Source organism: Myxine glutinosa, chromosome 6, assembly GCF_964187855.1.
Source record: "Myxine glutinosa chromosome 6, kmMyxGlut1.1, whole genome shotgun sequence".
Taxonomy (NCBI): Eukaryota; Metazoa; Chordata; class Myxini; order Myxiniformes; family Myxinidae; genus Myxine; species Myxine glutinosa.
In genome coordinates this window covers 55,881,169-55,893,347 of record NC_136266.1, presented here as the reverse complement: position 1 = coordinate 55,893,347, position 12,179 = coordinate 55,881,169, and the positions used below count along the sequence as shown (strand labels likewise).

At 43.8% G+C, this 12,179-nt stretch overlaps 3 protein-coding genes across 15 annotated transcripts in view; 1 reads left to right on the top strand and 2 right to left on the bottom strand.

The window, feature by feature from the left end:
* The window catches only part of LOC137429802 (myocyte-specific enhancer factor 2C), a 214,021-nt gene extending 205,328 nt beyond the window's left edge, over positions 1-8,693 (top strand). For all 13 annotated transcript variants that reach the window (XM_078779861.1, XM_078779872.1, XM_078779865.1 and 10 more), the window contains 3 exons: positions 5,022-5,130; positions 5,592-5,736; positions 5,838-8,693. In XM_078779861.1, the coding sequence (XP_078635987.1) occupies positions 5,022-5,130; positions 5,592-5,736; positions 5,838-6,183 (600 nt within the window). In that variant the 3' untranslated portion in view covers positions 6,184-8,693. The remainder of the gene's footprint in view (positions 1-5,021; positions 5,131-5,591; positions 5,737-5,837) is intronic.
* On the bottom strand, positions 424-3,195 carry LOC137429803 (uncharacterized). Its single transcript, XM_068120059.2, has 2 exons — positions 3,192-3,195; positions 424-3,096 (listed from the first exon to the last, which is right to left on the bottom strand). The coding sequence occupies exon 2, from the start codon at positions 3,090-3,092 to the stop codon at positions 1,767-1,769; it is 1,326 nt and encodes a 441-aa protein (XP_067976160.1). The 5' UTR covers positions 3,093-3,096; positions 3,192-3,195; the 3' UTR covers positions 424-1,766.
* A 275-nt stretch (positions 8,694-8,968) lies between the features above and the next one.
* Positions 8,969-12,179, bottom strand: part of LOC137429801 (ammonium transporter Rh type B) — a 102,660-nt gene continuing 99,449 nt past the window's right edge. The window contains exon 10 of the mRNA XM_068120056.2: positions 8,969-11,056. Coding sequence (XP_067976157.1) covers positions 10,970-11,056 — 87 coding nt within the window. The 3' untranslated portion in view covers positions 8,969-10,969. The remainder of the gene's footprint in view (positions 11,057-12,179) is intronic.

Below are 12,179 nucleotides of genomic sequence, written 5' to 3'. Positions count from 1 at the left end.
TTTTCACCGTAGGAGGGACTCAGTCTGTAGAATATTTTAATGGTAATTATGACGTCACAGGTCACGTGGTTCGGCCGCCATATTGTTTTTCGTGAAAACATGAAAACCCCTTTTTCTCTGCAACGGCTGAACAGATCGAGGCCAAACTTTGCAGGCAGAATCGCATACCCATGACGAACAAAAAAGTCAGCGAGCATGACATCATGCGTCACATGGTTTCAGAGTTATGACGTTTTTAAGCATGAACCTTTAAAACCGAGCTCCTCCCTCATTTTTGATCCAATCGAGGGGAAACCTCACAAATCTGTTCAGCATGTCAGTCGACTAAAATGTCATTTTGGAATTTGCGATAGGGCACGTGGTTTGGCAGATATCGTTAATTAAACGGAAATAAAAAAATTAAAAAAATGGATATCTCTTGAATCGCCAGTACCTCAGACCGTGAGTTGGTAATAATTTATATAATTCACACAGTGCAATACGTGCAGGCCGCTGCACGGAGCGACTTTGCGGGCTTATCAACGAGGCGAGGCGTGACGCACATGTGTCTCAGCATACCTCAGATCAAGTTTGAAAACCAGCATCAACCGTGCATAAATTTGCATATTCGATCATTTTTGACAAAGTTATGGCACTTTGTTTATTCTAGAGTTCTCCTCAAGCCGCAACGCGCGCCCTCAGCCTCGCCTCGCGAACGTCAAAAGCGCGACACAGCGCGCTCTTTCAGGAGGGGTGGAGCCAAGCCGAGCAACATATATTTAGGGTGGAGTGAAAATAGCCCAAAATTTTTTTTTTTTGAATTTTAACTAGCTAGATATGCCAAAAGGTGCCATTCCATCTACAGAGCACTGTGTTAAAATTGTATTCAAATTGAACAGTATTTTGATCTCCCTCAGTAACTTTTTATTTTACTATACTATGGAACATAGTAAAACAGCTCATAGATGCATTCAAATCATAGGTCTATTATAGTTTGTCTCAGAATGTTACAGTCACACAGTTACAATGTGAAGTGTGTGAAGTCGCGCTTCGATTCAAACGATGGCATCATCTGTCACGAGGCGACACGGGCACGGATGAAGCCGTATCGCCTTTTCTTGCCACACACAGCTTGAGCGGCCTCGGTCACGAGTTTCACAGTCCTTTCCACAGCCTGTGTGTGGCAAGGGAATTTAGGGAAGAGGACAGTTGGGGTGACATCCATCGTGATAAGTTCCTTCAGCTCAGGGTCTGACATGCCTCGGATCACGGGAGGCTCCGAGATGGCGCACGCTCCCCAGTCAATTAGGTCGAAGTACTCCACTGCGTCAAAGTTGAGTTTAGCGGGGACCTTGAACCGTCGTATCTGTCCAGTAGGCTGTCTGTCTGTTGCTCTGGCTTTCATCACTCGCCGCAAGCCCCATTCTCGTATTTGAGGTCGATGGTCAGTTATCATGGCCAGGAGTATATTTTCCGGATGTGCAAAGTACGCGTTGCGGTGCATAACAGGGTCAACGATCTTCTTGTGTTTAGCGCTAAGGTATCGTGACTTGATGATCATCTGGTGGATGTGCCTGGCTCCATCTTTGCATGACGAGTGGACTTCGATTGAAAACCACATTGGAGCATACACTCGAATGATATATGTCACCATGGTTTTCAACTTCTCGGGTGGTGTCTTGACGCTGACGTACAGTCGGAGTATTCTATTAGCTGTTGTAAGCCACCGAGGGTGATTCAGGCATCCAGGGTTTCGTAGGGCCAGATCAACGCTGCATTCACCTTCGCTAATGCCATTGCACATTTCCAAGAGATATCGCTGGTCTGTACAGATGCCGCAGCGGAAGTTCATTGGCATGAAGAAGACATACCAGCCACTGCAGTGGACGATTGAAGGTTTCTTCCAGTTGTCGTATAACACCTCCTGTATGTCCCGTATTCACGTTAGTGCCGTCACACCCGACTACATTGATGTCCTCTGTCTTCACATTCCGTTCCTTCAGACTAGCGACTAAAGACTCTGCAATGCTTTTGCTGGATCCTGATGATGGAGTTGTGTGGCTGAAGTACGATGAACCGGGTTCTGCGATGATGCTGACGTGTTCTTCTTTGACTGTTGTTCGGTGATTCTTGTTGTCAGTGCCGTGAACCTGAGTCATGGTGTTATCCTTCCTGCCATCAAAGTATAGTCCCTCTATGACGGTGCAGACATCACTTTGAAGTTCTTCTCGAGTTTTGCTACGTTCTCTGCGGATCTTGCTGCGATCAATTATTTTAGAACGGTGTTTTGGTGAAACTACGCCGAGATCGTGTAGAACTGATGAAGCTAATATAGCAGCTGATCTGTCAGAGACGCCAGTTCGGTCGCAGGCTTTAGCGAGCGAAGGTAGTGAGATCGTCATTTGTTGCTGTTGTCGAACCGGTTTTGGTGTGCTCTGGAGATTAACTGATTCAGAAATATACTCATCGTCAGTCGCGCTATCCACGTAGTCTTCTTCGCTTTCGTCATACGTAGAAGCAATCTGACTTTTGGCATCTTCATAGTGAGTTTTCATTCGTTTGAGATTGGTCTCTTCTCTTTCTGCTTTCCTCTTCAATCTTGATGTCTCTTCTTGATCTATTCCACCAAGTACCATGTTCCTCGGTCCTCTCTGGTCTTGAAGGAACTCTCGCTCTTTTTGCGGCACTTTATGTTCCTTCAAGCAGTTACAGTTAGACACCATGTCAGAACATTTACATTTGCTAAGATCAAACAGATTGTTAGATTTGTCGAGAAAGTCTGTGAGTCGTTGTTTGTAGGTGGCTTGATCCTTTCTTCCCTTGTAGACTTTTAGGATTGAATTGTACTTGTCATGGAAAGATCTGAGTTTTTCAATCGCTTGCGCGTGCGATACCGTTGGAAGAGAGGCCGTTTCCCATACCTCTTGAATTTCATAGCACAGTTTGTGAGATATGTCACCAAATGAAGGGTATTTGCCATTCTCCGTCCTAAGCTGTTGCCGAGATTGAAGGTATCCTTTCATGACATCAGCGTACGTTGGGAGAACGTTAGTTTGGATGTTTCGTGGAGCTCCAAATATCACGCATGTAACTTGATCTCTTGTGACCGCCATCGTTCTGAAAACAAACAAAAACAACTTATTACAGGCTTAACTTAGGGTTTCCCAGACAGACAGACAGACAGACAGCACAAACAACACGAACTCACTCACACGAATTGAAGGAGGGTGGCAGGAGTGCAGCAATCGCCCAAGTGCAGCAAATCGTCTCATCTGGCATAAATAGTCCCAGCCAGTGCTAATATAAACGGGGTGCGTATCACTACGCAGCTCACCAAACCACCCCCGTCGGTGACGCTCCTCAGCCCTGGTTGGCTGGCTGAGGGCTTTGTGGCCACGCCTTTGATGACGCGGGGGTGGGCCACACCCTGTTCTGGCACCCCACCCCCCTTCTTCTCCAAGTCACCTCGTGGTCAATGGCGGATCAAAGCATGTATCACAAAATGCGATACATGTCGAAATGCGATAATATGCCAAAATTTCAATCAGATTGAGGGCGATGAAGGAGTGGTCAGAAATAATTATAATTTTGCAGGATTGTTTCTATGGTCATTTGGCACATTTCCCATATACTAGCTTATAAAAAAATTTAAAATGTTATTTTTACTCCACCCTAATATATATACACATCGATCATTGATCTTGAAAAACAACGTATTTTGTCGTGCTTCTGCTGACCTGTCTGCGAGGTGTATAAATCGAAGTCCCGAGTGCGAATCACAGGTGAGCCCGTCCTGAGGTAATTAGTGATTGGGAACGATTCAGAACCTGTGGGTAAATAACCCTTGGTAATTTCCCCAACAGTTTTCCGGACTATAATTTGGAGTGCGGTAAGTCAAAGCTGTTAATATTCCTTGTGTACAATATGCTGTAATGGTGGACTGTTTTTTAAAATGCTTTCCTAGAATAAGCATCAAGTCAAAAACGTTTTCAATGAATTTTGTTTCCATTGGCACAATTCTTCATATGAGGCAAGAATACATTGAATTCACATAGTTTACCAATAAATCAACAACACATCTAGGGAGGTTGGAGTGTCACTTTACCATATGCTTCTGTGCGTATAATCTGTGTGAATACTTCTTTAAATATGTATCTGATACTCTGCCCTCTTAGCAGTATACACAGTACGCGTCGGAAGTAACCCCGCTTCCACGGTCCGCGGATAACCTGGTCAGGATAACCTGGTCTCATCATCCGCGCCCACATTCAACCGTGCATAAATTTGCATATTTAATGAGGTTCGTCTGTCACACTTTGGTTTCGTGCGATAACTCCACCAAACATTGGCTGATTTCAACAAAATTTTGGACACACGTGTCTCAGCATAACTCAAATCAAGTTTGAAAACCAGCATCAACCGTGCATAAATTTGCATATTTAATTAGATCCGTCTGTTCGTCTGTCACAATTTGGTTTCCGTACGATAACTGCACCAAACATTGGCTGATTTCAACAAAATTTTGTACACACATGTGTCTGAGCATAACGCAGATCAAGTTTGAAAACCAGCATCAACCGTGCAAAAATTTCCATATTCGATCATTTTTGACAAAGTTATGGCACTTTGAACTTTGGTAGGGGACATGTATTGCAGCGCAATACTCAGAATGCTTGTTTGTCTGAGTTTTCTTGTCGGCTACGTTCTCACATCCATATCACCAGCTTGCATTTTGTGTCCTCCTGCTAAGTCTAACCTCAACCCGGCTTGCATGTTGCTTGGCACATGGCTGCTTGTTCTCCTGTGACTGGAAACCCCTCTGCCATCTTCTTTTGTACATGCAGTCAGAACAGGAGGAGTTAGAAATGGTAAGCTGAGCTCAGCACAACCCCAAATCGATTGCAATAACATTGCTAGCTTTTACTGTAGTACTTTATGATGCAATATTATTATTTTATTTTTTTTTGCGTGAATTACACTTATAAGCATTTTCACCTTAATTAACTGACTTATAGGTATAAACTCTGTTTCTTTATCTTCAGAACCATCGGTTGGTCAGTTCTCAGCAAGTTTTGCAGGCCCTGGCAACACCGGTGGTTTCTATGGCAACACCAAGTCAACATTGTGGTTACCAATCAAATTATGGTAACGGTAAGCACATTTTCCTTATTTTTTAAGCATATATATGAGTGCAAGAGAAAACTACCATGTACATGTAAGAATATCTCTGTATTCTCAAAACTTAATTGAATAAATTAATGGTGATGGTAACTTAATGGTGAGGAGCTTGGACTAGCATAGCAGAAGTTGTACATCTGGCGGAAGATGACGGTATTAGGTTTTGTGTTATAAGCTGAGCTTCAGAATTACCATTGGATTAATTGTTGGTTAAAAAACACATTTGGGGAGGAAGTAATCTGCTTGATTCCTGGCCTGGTCAACGTGGTGCGAGTTCACACTGTGGTTCACACTTCTGCCGTTAGGGCATTTGGGATGGACACTAAAATGGTACCAATGAATAGGCAGCACTGCCCAAAAATCTTTCAACTTGTATGTAAATAAAAGCCAAACAAGCAAAATTATATGACCCACCCTGACTTCTTTTGTACCAGACTACTCAATGTCAAGTGCAGACCTGAACACACTCTCTGGCTTTGGAACACCAACAGGCCTTCATGTGGCATCACTGTCCAGCTGGCACCAACACCAACAGCAAACTGGACAGCATTCAACAAACAACCTTACACAACTTCAAGCGTAAGTATAATGTGAGCTAATTCTTGGGTGCTACAACAAATATTAGATATATATGGATAGGTTTCCTGGGGCCTGACTAGATGTGTGAAACCTATTCTCAGTGTGTGCAGCTCTGGACACCTATCGCTGCAGTGCAGCCCTTGTGTCAGCGTCAAATCAGAACCAGTGTCACCGCCGCGAGATCGTGCCACACCCTCCGCCAGCAGTGGCTACCCCATGCAAATGCCAATTGGTATCGGAGGGCACCCGGGGCCTCAAGATGCATGCGGTCGCTCTCCAGCTGAGTGCCTAAGTAACAGTTCCTATGAGGGCTGCAGCGATCGCGATGAGCCATGCCGGGCCGACTATCTCGGCCTAGCTCGTTCAGCAGGCATGCTCGGGCCTCTAGAGCCAGGCGACGTGCCTGCCGTCAAACGGCTGCGGCTAGCTGAGGGCTGGGCGACATGAGTAACACTGTGTCAGTGGTGGTTTATTTCCCTCCTTCCTTCGAGTCCTCTCTCTTTTCCCCAGCCTCTCCCATTTACCCCTTTCAGTTTCACTTACCACCGATGCTGAGATTCGCTGGTTGTTGAGGTTGCAATCTGCGGGTGTTTGAAGGGCACTTTAAAATCGTAACAATAAAGTACTATTGGAGCAGTGATAACATAAATAATCTTTCATGTAAATGTCTGGAAAGTAGACACACGGCAACCAGACCACAACACCAAGCGGACGGTTAAGCAGCTGAACCAAATGGTGGATTCAGTGGGTTTTTTTCTTTGAAACAGTGTTACCTCCTACATTGTTCGCAAACTTGTGTTTTATGCTCTTGTCATTGGCAATGTAAGATCTTGCCCAAATTTATCCTTTTGGTCGTGCTTTTTGAGGTCGTCTTCTATCCCCATCTTACCGCAATAGGACAAATCACCTGGTCCCCTTCCCATCGATTCATGTTAGAGAGGTGTGAAAATAATTAGATTACAGTGTAGGGCAACGTGAGCGTATGTGGAGAGGAGGGAGCAGCTTGGTCGGCAATGGCTTGGATTTGTTCCTGTAAATGTGGCTTATTCTGCACTGCAATTCAGAAGGCTGGAGATGGACTTGCAGCGCACGTTCTTTAGACCTGCACTTCGTTGCTGCACTATTTCACGACCCCCAAATCCCAGTGCTTGGCCGCATTTGCACTCTGCTGCATCCTCTGTGGCTGAACAACCTGTTTGATGAAGCAAAATGGCTGCAAAATGCTTCAAGAGGACCGACAGTGCAAGAAAGTGTAAAGTTTGTGCTTCATTTTATTTTGTTGTTGTTGTTGCTGACATGTTTTGAAAGAAAAGATTGTTGTCGAAAGCAAGGGTAGAGAATGAAGAACACTAAATAGCTTCGGCAAAGGAGCGTTTTCGCAAAAAATAATTTGGCGATAATTGTATATAATTTGATGGTGGAGTCGAAAGGGTTTGGCGCTTAAAATTGAAGTTGGTGTCGGACAATTTGAGACGGATGTCAGACAGTACTGGGCTGGATACACTCACGGGATTCGTTAGCACAGCCGCGCTACTGGGTGGTGCTACTGTAAATTTTCAGGGTCTTACCCTGGAGCGACAAATTTGCTGCATGTCAGCAGCGAGGGTTTATTTTTTATTTTTTGGTCTTAATGTTATACATAATTATATTATTGTTTTAAAACAGTGTTTTTGATCACATCATCACGCATTTTGAGACTTGCAGTAATTTCCCACCATTTTGTTATTTTTCCTTGCTCTCGGACTCTGTCGAACTCCAAGTCTGTGGACGTAGTTACCATTCATCCTGTCTATAAGGAGCACGATATGTTAAAAAAAACAAAACAAATCATCATCCTAGTGGTCTGTCCATAAAACTTTGCCCTTATTTGATTTCCGATTAAGAAGGCACGAACACTAACGAACTGCACGGAGGATAAATTGTCCCTGAGCACGAGGGTGTATAGGATCTTATGACAACAGGTTCCTCTTATGTTGTTTTTATTTTACACAAGAGTTGTGTATGAATTGTATATTAGCACATATGACTGGTATACATCTGTATATGATTCGTATATGCTTATTCCAACTGTTCCGTAAGATTTCACGCTTGACTTTCTCAATGGTCCGAGCAAAGATTTTCCGAAATTCGCTCTTCCTTATGGCCATAAAACTAAGTCGACCTAGTCGACTAGTCTTTCATGACTAGACTTTCATGAACCATGTGTGCTGCGGTAGAACCAGCAGTCAGCATAACTGGGTTCACAGTCACCCTCTCATCTTTTCGCCACGCTGCAGTGTGTGCACCTGTTGGCTTTCAGGATCTAGTTTGACCTTGTATAACTTCGAGGAGTATGGGGTGGTCTGGCCTCACGAGGGGATCTTGCCCCGAGACGGAGGCAGAAGGGGCTTCACACGGTGAAGATGGTACACGGTATCGTGAATCGCTCAGTACCACCATTGCTTCCTATCAGTGCCCTTCATGGTTGAAAAACTCACGTAATCAAAGCCTAAGGCCCAGAGTCCAACCGTTTTATAATAACTCTCGGCCAGATTGCCCACTTTGAATGTTTTGTTTGGCTTTTAGCATTTCATAATGTTTTTATTTTGTTTCTTTATTTTTGTTTTTTTTTGCCTGGTAGTACATTTTTCGTTCTTTTTTTGGTTTTGATGTGCATGTAAGAATGAAGTGCTTAAGTTACTGCAGAGGATCCAAAACCTTTTAAGCTGTTTGTGGCACACGAGCTGGACCTCGCGGCCACCGACGGAGCTGTTAAAGTAAAAAAGAAAAGAAAAGATAAAACAATAAAATGTGAAAGGTCACTCAATCCAAAAGCTATCTTTGATGGCGACAGATAAAACTATCTCCTCCTTTTATCGTTGTAGCAATATTTTTATGGGAATATACGAGATATTGTACCGTTGTTAAATTGTACCGTTTGTATTCTGCGTTCAAAATAATAAAATGGATTGCCTTTATTCCCCCCTTCCCCTGAGTGGCTGGCCATGTTGAGTGCTGCCTTCACTTCTACAACTGAATATTCCCACATGCACTTTAGAGTTCCTCTGCCTTAGTGATTGGTGGTCAAAATCATTTACGTACACACAATTTCAGGTTTCCCAGAATCCAGGCCGCCAATCAAGTCTTCTTCTTAGTTACGGTACAAGTGTGAGAGGCACCACTCGTACGTTATGTAATAATATCCAGAAAAAAATCATCATGGACAAAGAAGAAAACAGATATTCCAGTGGAATATAAACATGGGTTATGTGTTTATTTCATTATATAAAAAGATACAGTTCTTGTTCATGAAACTTTTGTAAAAAAATAATTGATATTAAGCAAATACAATATGATTTTGTCACACGGTTAAATGTTTCAAGAGCCAAAGTGTGAAAGCTCGAATTGAATCCCACATTTGAGACTTTTATATCGATCACTAATATAAGCCAATTCTTCTTTCATAAACAGCTCATGAATGTGGGTCGCATCATTTGCTGGCTTTGCCACCGATACAGTGCCCCCTGTAGGTTAGAGAAGGAATTTGTAATCTGTTCATGGTGATGATGATAGTTCGCCAACTCTTTTGCGAAGGACACCATGGGATCTTTAACATCTACTAACTAATGCCGGTAGATGGGATACCCGCCTTCACATCCTTCCAATGGATGCTGCACAAAACGTTTATGCTTTGCCTTGGATGCGAGACACCAGGATGGCAGTTTATATCCGGGCCGAGATTTAAACCCAGGCTTGACAGGTCAGAGGTGAGTGCGTGTACTTCTAGGGTCGAGGCTATTCTGCTAGCCCTACTGGTTGGTGGATATTCACCAATTACAACCAGGTTTTTTTGCAAACGTGATGGGTTTGCAAGAATTTCTAATGTTGTGACGATATGACATAACGAGCTTGATGCAGTAAGTTGATGGGACATCAGAACTGGGACTAGGCCTCTGTATATCCCTACATAGTGTTTTAGCTGTTCTGATAGAAGCACGCCATGAGGAATACATTCAGGGCTTGCATATGGTGCCTTTATCGTGATGGAGTTCAACACTAGGCCAAAGGCAGACGTTGCCTTTATGGCTGTGGTTATAGTAGCTGTATATATATATATGTCTATGGGTTATTGGCACGAAATACAGGTAGAAACTGTAAACTGGAAGCTTGCATTTACACTACACAAGTGAACAGGTAGATAGATAAACATGCAAAAAGCTTTTTTTTTAAATGCTTGTGATGCATTAAATGATCTAAGTGATGCTGATATGAAATATTTTGATCAAATTTAAAATGCCCATCACATTGGCCTACTTGTAGATTGGTGGTGCCACCATCGCGTCCTACAGATGGCACTCTCAGGCTATCCATTGTTTTTATTAAAACCATCACACTAGTTTCTAGGATCGCACTTTCCAGTGATATGGAGTTTGAAAATTGACGTTCATCGGTTTCCCTTGAGAACTAACCTGACCTGAGTGAATTGAATACTACGGTTAGTGCAGAAATTGATGGAAGAAGTTTCGGGAACTGAGTGGCGTGCTGACGAGGAGGGGAGTGTCGTTGAAGCTGAAGGGAAAGATGTATGCTGCATGTGTGAGAAGTGTCATGCTTTATGGGAGCGAGACATGGGTAATGAACGTAGAACAGCAACGAAGGTTGGAAAGGGTGGAAATGCGAATGGTTCGGTGGATGTGTGGAGTATCGTTGAGAGAGAGGAAGACAAATGATGAATTGTGAAAGACGATGGGAATGGAGCCTGTGATGGATGCTGTGAAGAGGAACAAGTTGAGATGGTTTGGTCATGTGTTGAGGAAGGATGAAAGTGACTGGTTGAGAAGAGTGATGGAAATGAATGTAGAAGGAAGTAGAGGACGGGGAAGACCGAGAAAGACTTGGCTAAAGATGGTGGAAGAAGAAATGCGGGCAAGGGGGTTAACAAGGGGAGATGCAGAAAATATGGCAAAATGGAGAAGATCGTCATGGGGACCGCAAGGCTAACCCCCGCTCTAGCAGGGAAAATGGCCTTAAAATGCCTGTTGTTGTTGTTGGTTAGTGCAGAAATTGGGGGAACTTTTTTTTATTACAGTTAACGTGAACAAACATTGGGCATGACCCATTAGTTTGATTTTACCAGTACAATAAATGATGAGCGATATAAAGAAATAAAGCACAACCAACAGCAACTGCTCACACAGGTCAACAGGTGGTTGAAGATGATTTCAGAAGGTGGTTGCCTCGTAGTTCAACTTGCTTATGAATTGTTCTCTCCACCCTTCATTTGCAGGACAGTGTGCTGCCTTGTCTCAGCCTCATCGTCCTCCTTGCTGTCTTCAGGCAGCTGCAGAAAGTCAAATAATTAATTTTCTACCATTGAAGTGTTGAAACTATGTCAAAAGCAACTGTTTTGTCATTTTACCACAAGCGGATATCTCACAATTTTAGGCTGGTGTCAGCTGATAACATTCACCGGTGGATGCTAAAAGTCCCACATCCTCTTTCAAAAAGAGTAAGCTATTGTGTGCTGGTTCAGGGGTAAAATCCTAAATTCCAGGTCCGATCTGATGGGGATACTGCATCGGTCGAGTAGCCGCACCCTTAGAGATCATGCAAGGCAGTATAGCCAGGTGCGTACACATGAACGAATTCAAGTCGGTTTAACGTATTCTGGAACGCTTCACTCTCTGCTCACCTTCACTCTTTCATTCCTCTTTCCTCCCACCTCTGGAACACAGTCCCACACTCTCTTCAATCTCTCTCCTCCCTCCAGGTCTTTAAAACAGCTGTTCACCGCCATCTCTTATCTTCCCCCATCCAAAACCTTGATCTTTTCTACCCCCGTTCATCAATCCCAAACCTACCTCCTTCAAATCCCCTGTTTTCTTTCCTGAAATCCTCTGTAGTGTCCATATTGTTTATCCTGTGTACCCCCCACCTACCCTCTCTTCCACAGATCTCCTGATGTCCCTGTTCCCTACTGTTGTTCTATGTGTTATCTCTTACACGAGCCTCGACTTAGTATACAAAAAAGAAAAAACGCTTCATCTTACCAGACTTGCACATTAAATTTGGCCGGTTCTGGGTGGTACTTTTTGCAGTTGTACGTTGAGAAACTTCTTCACACTCCCATACATGCTGGGTACACACACTCCCATACATGCTGGGTACACACACTCCCATACATGCTGGGTACACACACTCCCATACATGCTGGGTACACACACTCCCATACATGCTGGGTTCACACACTCCCATACATACTGGGTTCACACACTCCTACACATGCTGGGTTCACACACTCCCATACATGCTGGGTACACACACTCCCATACATGCTGGGTTCACACACTCCCATACATGCTGGGTACACACACTCCCATACATGCTGGGTACACACACTCCCATACATGCTGGATACACACACTCCCATACATGCTGGGTACACACACTCCCATACATGCTGG

Bases quoted from the DNA above. Each gene is read 5' to 3' on its own strand.
- LOC137429803 (XM_068120059.2), bottom strand. From the start codon at position 3,092: ATGGCGGTCACAAGAGATCAAGTTACATGCGTGATATTTGGAGCTCCA.